Source organism: Helianthus annuus, chromosome 1, assembly GCF_002127325.2.
Source record: "Helianthus annuus cultivar XRQ/B chromosome 1, HanXRQr2.0-SUNRISE, whole genome shotgun sequence".
Classification (NCBI taxonomy): domain Eukaryota; kingdom Viridiplantae; phylum Streptophyta; class Magnoliopsida; order Asterales; family Asteraceae; genus Helianthus; species Helianthus annuus.
Window position 1 is genome coordinate 11,153,838 of NC_035433.2, and position 16,527 is coordinate 11,170,364.

General features: G+C 39.8%; 1 protein-coding gene across 1 annotated transcript; it reads left to right on the top strand.

Moving 5' to 3' along the window:
* Positions 1-14,870: 14,870 nt before the first annotated feature.
* Positions 14,871-16,073, top strand: LOC118485721 (extensin-like). The gene is made up of 2 exons (XM_035982135.1): positions 14,871-15,491; positions 15,897-16,073. The coding sequence occupies exons 1-2, from the start codon at positions 14,871-14,873 to the stop codon at positions 16,071-16,073; spliced, it is 798 nt and encodes a 265-aa protein (XP_035838028.1).
* The last annotated feature ends 454 nt before the right edge of the window (positions 16,074-16,527 follow it).

A 16,527-nucleotide genomic window follows, 5' to 3' on the forward strand; every position in this document is an offset into this window, starting at 1 on the left:
ACTTCTTGTTGATCTGATTTGCAAGAACGTTGTCGCTGTACCGTAGCCTCATCAGTAAGCCCCGCTGACATTGTAAATCAATTGAAGTAGGATCTTCTGGTTGATCTCCAAGCTGTAGACGTGCTCTGATGGTGTTCTCTGTAATTACCACGGGTCTCCCAGCAACTGATCCATTAATCACTTCCTTATTCTCCACTGTTTCAACCACAGCCGAATTCCAGAACTCCTTGATGTGCGACTGATAGGCAGTGTGCTGTGTAGTGATCGCATAGTTGATACGAGCGCGATGAAGGTACTCCATAATTCCTGTGAATTCCGGACTGATCTTGCCTTCCGGTTGTAAATAAGCAGCCATGTTATGTCTAGATTCAGACATAGATTCAACCTCAGATTTCTCCTTCTTTGTTGGCTTTGCCCGTTCCTTTCTCACCTTTGGTGCCATTTCTGTACATCAAAACATTGACACGTAATGAGAAAAAGTCAAACAGTCAACAAGAATTCCACACTTAGAGAAATTTCAATTTCTTGAAAAATTACTAAGTGTTGAACCCTCGAAGGATGCTATTTGGCCATCGAAAGATTGAAGCATGGCTCGAAGGATGACAAACTGTTCGAAGGATGTTGCTTTCCTCGAAGGATAACATTCCTTATCGAAGGATCATCTTTCGAAGAATCAAGAATTTGAAAGATGTCTTGATCATTCGAAAGGTCTGATCAATCGAAGGATGAATCCTTCGAACAACTCAACATCTTTCGAGTCTCAGTTCGAAAGATGTTTTGCAACACATCTTTCGAGGTGAGAGACAACATCCTTCGTGTTGACCTCCGGCAACACTGTTCATCGGTGATTTTCCGGTGGGTAATTTAAGTTTAATTCCGGCAACAGTTTTAAGAGGGTTTTAATTATGTTTCATACCAGATAACAACTACATCAAAATCCATTTAAAACATCAATTTTGGAATCAACTCGAACACTAAATACAACCCGGATAATAACCATAAACACATTCCACTGATTTAAACCAAAAGCCACACCAAGTTCTGTTTAACCCAACCCAAAAACCCTAAACACCATGATTCAAACACAACTCTGATATGAACATCAAAATCTTATCACTAACATGTTTTCAACATTTCCACATTACATTCAACACCTATCATTCATCATCTTAAAAAAATAAGAACAATAAGAGAACATAACATGATCAGATTAAGATTTCACAATGTTGTTTGTTAATAGTTTCAGGATTATCCTACCGAGTGTTGTATGAAAATCCTGATTCTTTAACTTGATGAAAAATTTTGGCAGAGTTCGAGGTAATGAGAGGTTTTGTGTGATGAATTTTGAAACTGTTAAGTGCAAATGAAGAAGATGATACCTTTATATAGTCTGACCTCGAAAGTCGAACCATCACGAAAGATCCATGACCTTTCGAAAGATGTAAAGGTGTCTCGAAAGATCACCTTTGGGTCGAAGGATCCCTATCTGGATCGAAGGATACCAGATATTAGAAAGATCTGGATCGAAGGATACCAGATATTTATGAGGATCCTCGAAGGATATCTTTCGACCTTTTCCATATTTCAAAAGTATCTAATTAGCTCGAAAGATCAATTTGGTCAAATCCTTCGTTGACCAAATCATCTTTCGACTGAGATGATTGACTTTCGTTGACTTTCTTGACCATCTGATCTTTCGAGGGCCATTGCTTCCTCGAAGGATCAGATTTCCACCAACACTTTGGATTTTTGGGAATTTTCAATTCAAACCCTTCAAATTTTGGAGGTTTTCAGAAATGACCATTTTGAAAAGTTTTCCGTTATGAAGTTCTGCAAAGGTTAGTTTTATGAAGTATCTCGGCTTGCCAGGTATCGGATCGAGCACCAACATCAGTTAATCAAAAATAATATTAAATTGAAACTCTTTTTGGATTTTTGATAAAATAAAAGACAACAATTTTAATATCCTTTGAATGTTATCAAACGACATCACCGCTAATGTCGTGCTGATATGCACCAAACGACAAAACTGTTTAAAATAAGACAATAAAACTAAGCAGTAAATAAATATGTACAAACACAACAATATTTTTGCGAGTTTCTGGTGAAGAGAATCATATCAGCTTACGGTCTTTTGTCAAAACACATTTCCTTTTAAAATTCTTTCACAGAAGTGGATAAGTATTCTACCACAATTACCGATATTGTTGTCCACTTAAACTCAGCGATCAAGTGTAATCATAATACAATGAGATACATTTAAGGTATGATTTATACTTACCGACCGGTGTTCATCCACTCACGACACATTCCCGTATCAAGGTATGCACGAGAGTTCATCTTACTGGGGAGTATACCATTTATCATCCGTTTTTAACGTATATAAAATGTGAACAAGTCACTTATTTGAGTTGAAAACAAGCCCTATGTGATAGAATCACTTATTGATGAGGAACTTGATTTTCGATGCATGATGGCACAAGAGCAAGTCCGTGAACAGGTCAGTACTTCCGTACAGCAGAGAGACGAACTTGACTCCCGGATACTTGTGATATTTTATCACTTATTTTGTATGGACATGTGATTGTTTATCACTTATTGAGGTCGAATGCAGTATGAAATATGTACACGTATGTATGGTATCATGGAAGAACTTAGACTTTGTCTTTTATAGAAACAACCATGATACCCAGATGATAAAACAGCATAAACCACGAATATCTCAGAACCTTGGCAATCTATAAAACGAAATTTCGGTACCAAGACCATATGCCAATGAATGGTTCCCACGCGGTTTTCAGTCTGTTATGTTTATATCTCCTGCATACTTTAAAATGATCGTGAGTCTACAGGTACATCATTAGAAGAGCTACTTATCATTTTCTTTTCTTTTGATTTCTAGAAACATGTTTCAACCGACCTCTGATGTAATATCACTTTCTCTTATATTACCAAGAAACTCATTTTTGATTTTCTATTGTTTTTGTGTTTTTCTGAATTTTCTCCCCCTAAAATGCAGAAAGTTGTTAAATTAAAGACATATTTTTGTATTTTTGTGGTTTTTCAATGTTTTTGTATTTTTCTTGAAACTTTCTCCCCCTAAAATTCAAAAATAAAGTAAAATGAAAATATTTTTGGATTTTTGGTTTTTAGAAAAATATTTACAAAACGATTTCCCGATGTCGGTTACTCTTGCTTCACCTTAATGCCGTTTACCAAAAGTAAATAATCAAATCTTGATTTATCAAATGCTTTGTTAAAAAGGTCGGCACGTTGGTGATCGGTATGAATGTGAACCACATCGATAAGTCTCTTTTCAAAGCAATCATGTATGAAGTGATATTTAATATCGATGTGCTTCGTTTTTGAGTGCTGTACAGGATTTCTAGTGATCTGTAAAGCAGCTTCATTATCAACATAAATAGGAGTAGTTAGGAATTCAAAACCGTAGTCCCGCATCTGTTGTTGGATCCATAGAACCTGGGAGCAGCAACTAGATGCAACAATGTATTCCGCTTCACATGTAGATGTAGCCACACATGTCTGCTTCTTGCACTGCCAAGTGACTAGGCGATTGCCTAAGAACTGACATCCTGCTGTAATTGATTTGCCATCTTTCTTGCAGCGGCCGAAATCAGAATCACTGTAAGCCTTGAGGTCGAAGTTATCATCCTTAGGGTACCATAACCCGGTGTCAGGGAAACCCTTCAGATAACGAAAAATCCTTTTGACAGCAGCATAGTGAGAGACCTTCGGATTCGCTTGGTACCTAGCGAGAAGACAAGTTGGATACATAATGTCGGGTCTTGATGCGGTGAGATACATTACGGATCCAATCATAGCACGATAAAGTGAAGAATCCACAGCATCCCCTTTTTCATCCGGAGTAATCCCGTGATTCTGCGGAAGAGGAGTAGAAATTGGCTTCGAATCGGACATCTGGAACCGGCTCAAGATGTCTCCGACGTACTTGGTTTGATGGATAAAAATTCCAGATTCGGACTGATTAACTTGCAAACCCAAGAAGAACGTCATTTCACCCATCGCACTCATCTCGAATCGATCTTGCATCACCTTTTCAAATTCCTTGCATAACTTATCATCGGCAGAACCAAAGATAATGTCATCGACATACACTTGTACCAACAGAAGATCTTTACCTTTTTCTTTGATGAAGAGGGTACAATCGATCAAACCCCGTCTAAACCCATTGCTCAGCAGGTAGGTAGACAGTGTCTCATACCAGGCTCGAGGCGCTTGATGAAGACCATATAACGCCTTGTTAAGTAATAAAACTCTGTCAGGATGTAATGGATCTTCAAACCCCGGTGGTTGCTCGACATATACTTCCTCTTCGACTACTCCGTGTAGAAAAGCACTTTTAACATCCATCTGGTACACCTTGAATTTCTTGAAGGATGCGTAGGCTAGAAAGATTCTAATAGCCTCCAGACGAGCAACAGGTGCATACACTTCATTGTAGTCAATACCTTCGATCTGACTGAAGCCTTGAACAACTAACCTTGCTTTGTTTCGGACAACAATCCCACGGTCGTCCTTTTTGCACTTAAACACCCAACGAGTTCCGATCTTCTTGTAGTTGTCGGGCCTATCAACCAATTTCCATACGCCCAACTTCTCGAACTGCTGAAGTTCTTCTTGCATGGCTTCCACCCATGAATCATCTTTCAATGCCTCCTTCCAAGATCTAGGCTCTTCTTGGCTAACATAGCAGGCGAAAGACCAATCATTTTGTTGTCCCGATTCTCGTATCTCAGCATACAAGCCAGCATTTTCGTTATTTCTGATTTGATTCCTTGTCCTTACACCACTGAGAACATCACCTATAATATTCTGCTGAGGATGAATGTTATGAATTCGTGTTTCAGAAACTGGAGGAATTTCAACATTTGACCTCAAGTTATTGATATTTAAATTCCCGATATCATTCTGAAGCTGTTGAGTTGTAGAAGATGATGCATTTTCTTCTTGGATAATTGGCGCAGACACTGGATCCGTTGCTTCTGAAGTACCTTGAACCGGACGCAGTGCTTCACCATCATTTGCATCAACATACTCCTCATCTTCCGATGACAAATTGTAATCGACAGCATCATTAAACACCTCATTTGAAACGAGATTGTTGACAGAAGAAGATGCTTGTGAGTCAACAATGATTGGACGAGCTAACTGAGAGCCAGTCGCATTCTCGCTTTCAGACAACATTTGAGCAATTGCATTGTCATCATCAAATGTCGGCAGATTGAATGAGTCGAAAAGACCATCATAATCGAACATCCATGGATCTCCAGAAGGCTTCGGAGGATTAGAATATCTTTGAACTCTTACTTCACCCCATTCTTCAATCCTTTTGGTAGTCAGATTCCATACTCGCAGATTAGGAGTAGCATACCCAAGGAGGTAACCTTCGATAGCTTTGGCACCAAATTTCCCGTCAGGATCAATCATGGTACATGGTGCACCAAAAGGTTCTAGATATTCCAAGTCAGGAGTCTTCTTGTGTAGGAGTTCGAAGCACGTTTTGCCATGTCTTTTCACTGTGAGAACCCTGTTTAACGTGTAGCAAGCCGAGGCAACAGCTTCAGTCCAGAATCGAACTGGAAGCTGAGACTCAACCAACATGGTTCTTGCAGTCTCAATTAAGGTTCTGTTCTTTCTTTCAGCGACTCCATTTTGTTGTGGTGTGTACCGAGAGCTATATTCATGAAGGATTCCTTTTGCAGTGCAAAATTCATCCATAACCCTGTTTTTGAACTCGGTTCCGTTGTCGCTTCGAATTCGCCTCACCTTTAGATTATAAAGATTTTCCAACAAGGTGATCAAATTCTTTAGAATTTCTGGAGTCTCACTCTTGTGAACCATGAAGTCAACCCATGAAAATCTTGAATAGTCATCAGTAACTACCAAGCAGAAAACCTCCCCGTGCACACTCTTGTGTTTGACAGGGCCAAAAAGGTCCATATGCAGACGTTCGAGTGGCATGTTTACAGTGTTAACCTTTTTCAATGGATGTGATTTCTTGATTTGCTTCCCTTTCTGACACGGCACACAGACATCTTGAAGTTGAAAATTCTTCACATTGACACCTCTCACCAAATTGTTTTTGACAAGGTGATTCATTTTTCTGAGGTGAATATGACCCATCCATCTGTGCCAAGAGATCGTCTCCTTTTCAGTGGCTTTTGAAATAAAGCAAGTAACTTGTTTGGACTGAGTTATTGCTTGGCTCATATCAAGGACATACAAATCATTGACTCTTGGTGCTGATAAGAGAATCCATTCTGCGGGAATCTTGAATCCTGGCTTTAGCACATAACAACCGGCATCATCAAAATGCACGGTGAACTTCTTGTCGCAGATCTGAGAAACACTCAGGAGATTGTGATCCAACTGTTGCACATAATTGATTTTGTCAAAACTCACAATTCCATTTGAGATCATTCCCTCGCCGGTGATATACCCTCCTTTGTCTCCAGCAAACGCAACATATCCTCCTCTTATACTTCGCACATCGAAAAGAAGACGATAGTCGCCTGTCATGTGCCTGGAAGCCCCACTATCAACAATCCAATGACTATTAATAGTTCCTCCTGGAGCCGCCTGCACATGCAACTAACATATCAGTTTGAGAGGGGGACCCAAGCCTTTGTGGACTTGGGTCGTCCTTGATCATCAAGGAAAGTGATTTCAATCACTTGATGATTAGGAAAAAGAACTTCTGGTGCTCCCCCTGATTTAATTACCTGTTTTTGTTTCCAAGCTGTTTGTCCTTTACCAGTATTTGTATTAATTGTTTTTGCATTTACTGATTTTACCGTTGTAGATTTTGCTTGTACAGGTTTTTCTTCTTTGACCTCTGATTTTAAGGCCTTCTCAATTAACTTTTGGTTCTTTTGTTTTAACTTCTTTTCCCTTTCTTTCAAGACACGTGGGTCTTGTTTCGGGGAAACAGGTCGTTTTTGGTAATTGGTTTCTTGGGGAACACTCGTTTTTGCCTTCAACTTTTGCAGATATGGGCAGTATCTTACAATATGCCCTATTGTGCCACATTCAAAGCATGTTCTCCGCTCTACAAACCTCGGAGAAACATGTTGATGACCAGATGAAGAACCAGACAATGAACTTTGTGATCTAGATGTACTAGTACCTAAATCACATCCGTTGCTGTGTTGGGTGTAATTATTTTGATCATTTCGTTTTAAAATTCTAACTTGTTTTACAAAATCAACGTTAGATTTATCCTGAAATGTTTCAAGTTTGTCTGAACCAGTGGATCCAACAAAGTTCATTTTTGGTTCTTGTTTCTTAACAGAAGCTCTTTTGTTTTGCACCTTTTGTTGTTGAACCTTAGGTTGCTCAACCCTTGATTGTTGAATTTTAGGTTGTGCAGCCTTAGGTTGAGTAGCCTTAGACTGTTCAGCTTTAGATTGTTGAACCTTTGGTTGTTCAGTCTTAGGCTGCTGAACTTTAGGTGCTTGAACATTCTTGTTCTGAGCCTTCTTTCCCTGTACCTTACCCTTTCCGGAGTTGACTTGTTGTTTTCGCTCAATTGGTAGTTTTTGGTTTCCGTATTGTTTTCTAATTTGTTCACACGGAATTGGATCACATTGAGTGACTGTAACTTTGCCACTTTTGTTCCCCAAAAACTTATTAGTGCATCCTTCAAAAATTTGCTCAATTAAATCTTGATTTACATTTTTAATTGGAAAATCTTTGTTAGAGTAGATTTTGCTATCTCCTTTGAGCGTATACAACAAGTTATTCCCTTCAGAGCTAACTACAAGGGATTCCATTGCTTTTGACATTTCAGTCTTACTCGGTTTCACTGGTGGATCACACAGAATGTGATTCTCGATAGGAATATCTGTTGTAACCGAGTCAGACTGTTGTTTCACAATTTCTTCAGATTCATCGTCCGAAGAATCAGCATCCTCAATAATGGGAGGACTCTGTTCCTTAACACACGATGTATCTGTCACGTTCTCAGATTCTGATTGACCCGAGGATGATGTACCAGTTGTGAACCCGAGGCCTGCTGCAAAGTCATCTAGACCGAGTGGCACAGTAGGTTCAAAACGGGGCATATCCTCGTCATCAGGCAATTTGGAATAATTGTGATTCATTGGGGGAGGACATGATTTGTAACCAATAAATTTTGCATCCCCCTTTTTCTTTTGAACATCAATAATGTGATCCAAAACATAGCGGGAATTGGAATAGCTTTCCAATTTCTGCTTAATTGTCTCACATTCACATCGAGCTGTTGCTAACTCTACCATTTGCTTTTCAATTGTGTCAATTAGGTTATTGTTAGCATGTTGTTTTCTCAAAACAGCCTTTTGTAATTCAGAAACATCATGTTTTAATGACGCAATTGTTGCTTTAAACTCCTTTTCATTTCGGGTTAAAAACAAGTTAGCTTCGGTTGCTTTAGAAAGATCTACAATCAATTCTTGATTGTGTTTGTGTGTGATTTCAAACTGAATTTCCTTTTCTGCATATTCTAAACACTTTGCACATTCAGTAGAAGCAGAATTAGAGTCAGAGTTAGTATCACATACCTGAGAGGTTTGACCTTCTACATGAGCCATAAAGGCTGTATGAAAAGAAAAAGATCCGTCTTCAGAGAAAAATTGAGAAAGCTTCTCGGAAGTTCCAGCATATTTCTGGCAAAGAATAGATCTCCTCTTGCATAATGCTTCAGCGTCAGCCAAGAGCTCATCAACCTCCAAATCTAAAGCATCACGTGATAAATCACCAGCATCAAGTGATTCCCCATCCATGCTCCCACTATAACCCGAACTATCTTCATCTTCTGAGGATTCACTAGCAGACACGGGTTCTACAACTTTCTCAACCACTTTAGCATAACATGCTGTTCCACCATTTCCTCCTTTACCAAGCTGAAGATTCCAGTTGCAAATCTCATCAGCTTGAACCACTAACCCTCTGTGGGGATTAGTGTTTGTGGATCCAGATGTATTTCCTCCCACGGGAACTATTTGTCTGTCAGAATTGTTGTTCTGTTGTTGTTGAGGCTGTCTTTGATTCCTGAAAGAATTATGATTGCCTTGCTTAGATGGCTTCTGACATTCCCGCTTGAAATGACCCTTTTCACCACAGTTGAAGCAGGTGACAACATTCTTATCAAAACCATACTTGGTGTTGTTGTTGCTTTCCAAGTTGGTTCTCCCCGTCCTTTCCATGAACTCTTTTGCTCTTCGAATAGCACTAGCAAGAGCCCATTTGATATCCATCATCTCAAACTCTTCTTTATCAACTTGCTGATAATCTTCATTGGTTAGATTGATATTTCCAATCTGACCTGCAACCAACCCACAGTAAGCACTAACCAAGGTGTTCAACATCTCCATATGCTCCTTGGCTATCTCGACACTGACTTTTGAAAAGTTGGAAGTGTCCAATCTGACAGTGTTCGGATTAGAAGTAGCTTGAAAGCTTGAAGAACTTCCATAAAACCCTTGCTGTTGCGGTTGTTGCTGCTGAGCTCTGCTTGGATCTAAGAAAGGCGGTGGAGTGAATTGCTGAGCTGTCTGTTGCACATACTGTTGTTGAGAAGAAGAAGAATCTGGTCTTGAGAACATTGTATATGCTAAAGGATCAAACTGATTCGTTGTGGAAGGTCCGGTGTTAGAGATGAAAGCTGTTTGAAGCTTAGCATGTTGAGAGGCTGGCTTTTCTCCACTAATACCACCTGCAATCCCAAAATACATCTCTGGATTCTGAGGAGTTATTGTTCTTTTTGCCTTGAGCTTTTCTTCTACATCTTTGTTCTCCAATTTCTGAATTAGCTCATAAACGGTGATTGTGTCCAGAACACCATTTTCCTTGAGAACTTCAAGATAACCGCTCCATTTTGCTGGTAAGCTATCAGCAAATCTCTTCACCATTTCTTGTGGAGTGGCGGTGACTCTGAAAGCAAACATTTCACTCAACAGATGATGGAACCTTGTAGACAACTCTGCCAAACCCTCGTTCTCCATACACGTGAAACCTTCAAACTCTTTCTTCAGCAATTCTTGCTTGATCTTCCTAGACTGAGCATTTCCTTCACATCGTAACGTGAGCATATCCCACAAGCTTTTAGTAGTCGTGCAGTAAACAAACTGGTGGTATATGTCTCTGTGAAGAGCTTGCGTGAGAATCATGAATGCTTTCTTTTCTAACTCAAATTTCTTCTTATCATCATCAGACATAGTGCTGTAAGTTTCTGGATTCGATCCTGCAACTTCCAACTCGTTTTCAAATGGAGTGAAGAAACACATCCATAGATCTTGACCTTGCCCCTGAACATAAGTTCTCAGCCTTTCTTTCCACCATCCCCAATCATTGATGTGATTTAGCTTTGGCGGTTTTGTGCTTGTACCAGTTTCACTGTCGTTCTGCATCATTGCTTGAATGCTGCTGCTTTGATTTGTGACCAATGCCCATTGATTTGCAGTTATCATTGCAGCTTGAGGTGGAGCAATAGCCTGCATCCATGCAGTTTTGTTGAACTCTGACGCAGATTGCGTGGCTGATGATTGCGTAGCTGATGATTGTGGAGTCATAGTTGTTATAGTCCACGCGGATGGATCCCACTGACCGTTTGTTCCCATTTTATAAAAATTAATATATTAAGTGAAAATTGATTTAAAATTTGAAAAATTAATTTTCACAAACTATGTTAAAATGTTGAAGAGAAACAAACAGCCGAAAGATCAAGGATCAAAAGACCTGAAAAACACAACTGTTAATCTTAAACAAATAAGGATCGAAAGATAAACACTTGTTCGAAAGATAGACACTTGTTCGAAGGATCAACAGTGTTCGAAAGATCACTGTTGAATTTCGAACAATGACTTCGAAAGATTCTCCAAGACGAAGGATCCTTATCTTTCGAAATGTAACAGTAGCTCGAACAATATATCCTTCGAAAAGATTCCTTGGCTCGAAAGATAACTCACTGACTTCGAAAGATGTTCGAAGGATGGGTATCTGTCGAACCTCCTTGATCGAAAGATGATCTTTCGACTTCGAAGGATATCTTTCGATGAGATCTGACACAACTGACACAAAGTTGACAGGTTGGTGAAAAGGTGATGTGGTTGGTAGACAACTTTCGGCAGAAGGGATGTTCTGACCTCAACTTTTCACCAACTCAGATTTGACTTTTGAAATATTGCCCAAAAAGGAAGCTTCTTATCCAGAAACCGGTACCAGAGTTAGCCGGAATCTTGGCCGGAAATAACCAAACCTTTTAGAACAAGATTTTTAAGTTACCCAAACCTTCCCTTAACACACCCGGTTAGTTTAGAACACGTTTTTAAGTCTAAAAAAGTAAGAAACACACTAAAAACGGGTGCTAAACCAAGTGAGTTTTTGTCCAAACACTCCAAAGTCTTGTACAAAACCCGGTTTTTAACAAGGAAAAGAGCCACGGCTCTGATACCACTTGTAGGTCCCTCGGAGGTTGAGGTTAAACCTTATCCTTGTTATGTTTAACACTCTAGCAAGTGCGGAATCCAAGCTAGAACGCAAACCGATAGTTTAGATGAAAGCACAAGTTACAAAGAGAAAGAGTAGACACGCAATATATCAAAGTTTTCTCTTGTATTTCAGTGGACACGGTTACAGCCCTTGACCAAACTGAAATGCTCTCTACAAGACTTGGTTCACTCACAATGCTCTCACAAATGTCTCTAAGTGTCTAACTGTGAACTGAACCATAACATGGTATATATATATACCCATAACAGATAACATGCTCGAAAGATCAGAAATTCTGGTCGAAGGATCATCTATCGACCATAATCTCTCCGAAGGATCCATACATACCTCGAACGATGATGTATCCTTCGAGGTCCATATGTATCCATCGAAGGTTTGTCTTTCGAGGTCATCGAAGGATACAAACCATCCTTCGATGACATCCTTCGAAGCATACAATCTTACAAACATAGTGTTGACTGTTTGGCCAAGTCAAACCAGGAGGATGGTTGACTTGGTCAAACCTACATTCAAACACTTAAACAAACCAACACAAGACGTAAACAAGACTAACAAAAGACATCGTTTATAACATTACAAAATACAGGCAAAGTACAGACACAAGTGCACCAACAATTTTGGAACTTTGGCTAAGGATTTTCTGGAGCTCCTCTGGTCACCAACTCTTTTCTTTGGCTCTCTAATCCATCTTAGGACTCTTGTAAGTGTCCTTAATCTTCTTTAATCCTTTCTAGCTTAGCTAATTAAGTAAAAGTCAAACCGTCGTAATTAAGGTTTGACTTCGTGATTAAGCATAATGTGCTTTGTCTAATCACGAATTAAAGATACTTTTAGGAAGGTAATTAAGTGGGTGACAAACCCTTAAAAGGGTATTTCCAGATTCCCACTCTAAGCATGTCAATTGTCGAGTCAAAGCTAATTATAAAAAGTCAACAGAATGCTTAATTTCAAATTAACGCATAATTAGCAATGTAGGTTGTATGTAACCTGTTTGAACATTAATATAACTTGGTAATAAGTATAAGAACATGTTCCAACATGTTCAACTCGACAATTTTCTGTTTAGACCCGGTTCGGAACCGAAAGTCGCATAGTTTGACTTTCGCTTTGACTTTCAGTTCTGACCCGTTTTAGTCAAGATTAAAAATACCTTAGAGCTTCTTTTGGACCTATTAACATGTTAGTATATCCTCCTGTGATTATACAATGTGGTTCATTAGATATCTTGTTCATATGCATGTTTCCATTAAATGCCCATATGTTGACCATTATGCCCGAATGTCCAAAAATTATAATTTTTGAAAATGTAAAAGGGTAGACACCTTAGTTACTGAAATATAAAGTTGTCCCCAAAATTTGACATCAGTTTGAGGTCTAGATTAAGAGTTATGCTCGTTAGCATAATTAGAAGCTTTCTTAATAAATAATTAGCGTATTTAACGCATAACCTATCTAAACCCGAATTTTATACCAAAACTTTATACCCACTGTTACATAATAATATTTTGGGAATTTTAAAGATTTTTATTCATTTTTAGGCTGAGCATAACTAGAGGTTCTAAGCTTATTTCGGCTTATGCCGGTTTTACCCTTTACGGTCATAAAATGAGTTTTACATAACCTTTTGACCCCAAACCTTTTCCTACTGATTTTTTATATTAAATATGATATTTTGAGCCTTCTGGAAATATAAAAATATCAGCTTTCCTTTTAAAACCCGAAAATGGCTCCAAATCGCCTTTTTAGGCATTTTTACGACATAGTATATGTCAGAACGAGTTTATATATAAAAGGTCTAATACCTACTGATATATTTTATAAAAATATATATTATAACAGTAGACTAAAGTTGGAAACTCAGATTTTCCATTTTTACCCTCTTAGCCTATGTAAAATTACCAAAATGCCCTTATGAGGCGTAATTGGCGTGTAAAAACATTTGGGGCATATTTGGACATACCTTACTGATATTACAATATATTTGGTGCATATAATCTCAGGAAAACTTGCATATGACTTATATGGTTACTCGTTACGCACTTTCGCGTTCGGATCGGCTTATGTGACTAGTTCACGCATATTAGCCAAAACGGGTCAAACCATATCATCTAAGTCTCAAAATTCAGAATGTGTTTAGTTTACCCATATTATACAAGTATCCAAGCTTGTAGGGTCTAAATCACATTCCTTCCCGGTTTTCGCATTCCTCGCGATTAAACCATATCATCTTAGGCTATGTTAAAAGACCCGGTAGGATTCTAATAGGTTATTATAACCTTCGTTCCAGAATAGGAGCCCAGTAAAAGACACGTGCATTTTTGAATTTGTGGTTATACTTGCTCAGGTAAATACTTTTAACTTATTTTCCCTTATACGGGCTTGGGGGTACGGTATATAAAATACCGCTTGGTCGGGCAATTGACCCCATCTCATTAGTAGTTGGGTATTATCAATGTGACCCGTTTAAAAACTTGGTGTTGTTTGTTTTTATGCCTTTGGGAGCTTAATGATCATGTCCCGGATATCCTTGGCATCATTTTTGGCCACGACCTTGACACCCGGGTGTAGGCGTACACCCGGTATTATGTCCATTATTTTTAAGGTATTAACGTTGGCTTCCCGCCGCGGACTTATACCATGTGGTGTGTCATTTAACCTTAAACCCGATACGACTCGGACGACCGAACGGTTAACAAACATGTAAATCTTTTACAAGTTTAACTCTGTTTAATTATTCCCAAGTTAGAAAATGTTTTGTGCCTCGGGCATTCAAACCAATTTTTAAAACCTTTTCAAAATGAGTCAGTTAAATTGTATTTACCAGTGCAAACTGACGTATTTTCCCCAAAAAGATTAAGTGCAGGTGCTATACGCAATAGGCTGGTTTCTCCTTAGCATCGTAGAGTCTCGCAAGCTTTTGGGATGCATATATCTGTTGAACAATTTCTTTCTTTTTACTTCGATCCGCCTGTGGATCTATTTTGACTGGTTGTGATACTTGATATTACAATTAATAGTTGAAATAAATCTAATTTTCATTTGCTTCCGCTGTGCATTATAATTTGTGTTGTTTGACATATGATGATATCAACTACGTCACGTAATCCCCCACCGGGCCCACCGGTGACACGTGGAAATTTGGGGTGTGAAAGGTTGGTATCAGAGCCAACACTGAGTGAATTAAACACTAGCCTTTTTGTGTTTAATCTCAGTGCACAAATTGCACATTCTTCGAGTTCCAAGTTTAGACATTGAACATAGGACAAACTCTGAATTGTTTTATTTTTGAGTCTTTTATTATATTGTTGTTGTTGTCTGATTATCGTATGCAGGTCATCATGCCACCCAGATTCCTTCGTGGTAGAGGCAAAGGACCCGTGTCAGGTCATGATCACGAGGCCGGGCCGTCGCATCGACGTACTCCTTCCATCACCATGAGCACCAGCCCGCAAGAGCCATGGAGGCTCTATATTGAACCTGGAAGGCGATCTGTATCCCTTAGCTCCTCTCCTTCGTACCAACACCCTTTTGGGCCCCATTCAGAAAACGAGCCCAACAACCAGCCGCCAGCTTTCATACCTCTTCAGAGATCCAACTCTCATCACTCTTTTGGCGACCCAACACCCGTTTTCCAAAGCCGATTTAACCCGGCTAACCTTCTGCCAGAACCCGTGGGTTTCAACCCACTTGGACCAGAAGACCACTTTTCAGGGGAAAACGACATGGACGAGGATACTGACCCCGTGGAACCTGCATTAGGAACGCCGAATCATCCCATTGAAATCTCAGATGGGTCATCATTCCATGGATCGCCATATAGCGGACCGGACAGTTTTATGGAGAAGTTCAACCAGTATGATTGGTACTTCACCCCGTCTGAACACTCGCATCATCAGCAGCAACAGGATCCTTCGGTGGGTCAACAGTTTGTGGCAGCTACGCCACCGCCACCACCGCCAGTAGAGCAGCAGCCGCCTCCGGAGCCACCGAGGCGAAGAAGGTCGAACGCACGGATGTCCGTACGAGGTGGAGTTCGGATTAGTACTCCCCAGCCATCAAGTGGCAGCCATTATCCGCCACTTCAGGAGGAAGAGGACCCATATAATGGTGGTCCGTCAAGCCCTATACCAGATGTTAACTCAGTACCTGTGGTACCACCTTTGGGTTTCGATAACCCGATTCCTGCGTATGCTGGGTCAGCGGCATACAACCCATTCGAGCAGCCAACGCACACCCACTACAACTACCACTATGGTTATGCGGAGGTAGATCCGTATCAAGTAGCTCGGGATTACAATGCCCTTCATCCTGAAGGACCATATGGAGGGTGATGGACCACTGGTTACCCGACTTATGGGTACCAGCATCAGCCACCTCCTCCACCGGTGTACCAGCCGCCACAGCCACAGATTCAGCAGGAAGTCCTTGAGAGGCTAAACCAAGTTGAACAAGAAGTTCGTGAAGACCGCAGAGAGCGGCAAGGTTTCTTCAAAGGGCTGTCAGACTTGCTTAAGGGGAAGTCGAAGAGGAGGGGTCATTAAAGACCCTGAATATTTTATTTGTGTTGTCATTCGGTCCCTGCGTGGACTTGTTATTCCAGTATTCAGCTCCTGCGTGAGCATGTGGTTTGTATTCCGCTCCTGCGTGAGCAAGTTTGGTTAGTTAACCCCTGCGTGGGTTTGTTCTTGTTTCCCGCCCCTGCGTGGGCATTTTTATTTATTTTTAGTAGAAGTCCCGTTTGGGCAATTATTGTACTGTTTTAAAACAATTGGTGAGATGTTTTAATTAAGTTTTTTTCATTTATTGCATGCATAAATTATGAAAATAAATGAAATATTTAAAAGGATCTGCCATTATAATTAATTGGTAAAATCTAAAGTGAACCAAGACCTAGCTTTATAAAACAAGGCCAAGATAGTAGTTCCATAATTAGGTTAAGATCCATAATTAACATCTCAATTTAGGACTATTCTGCGTTAATTACTAAAAGAATCT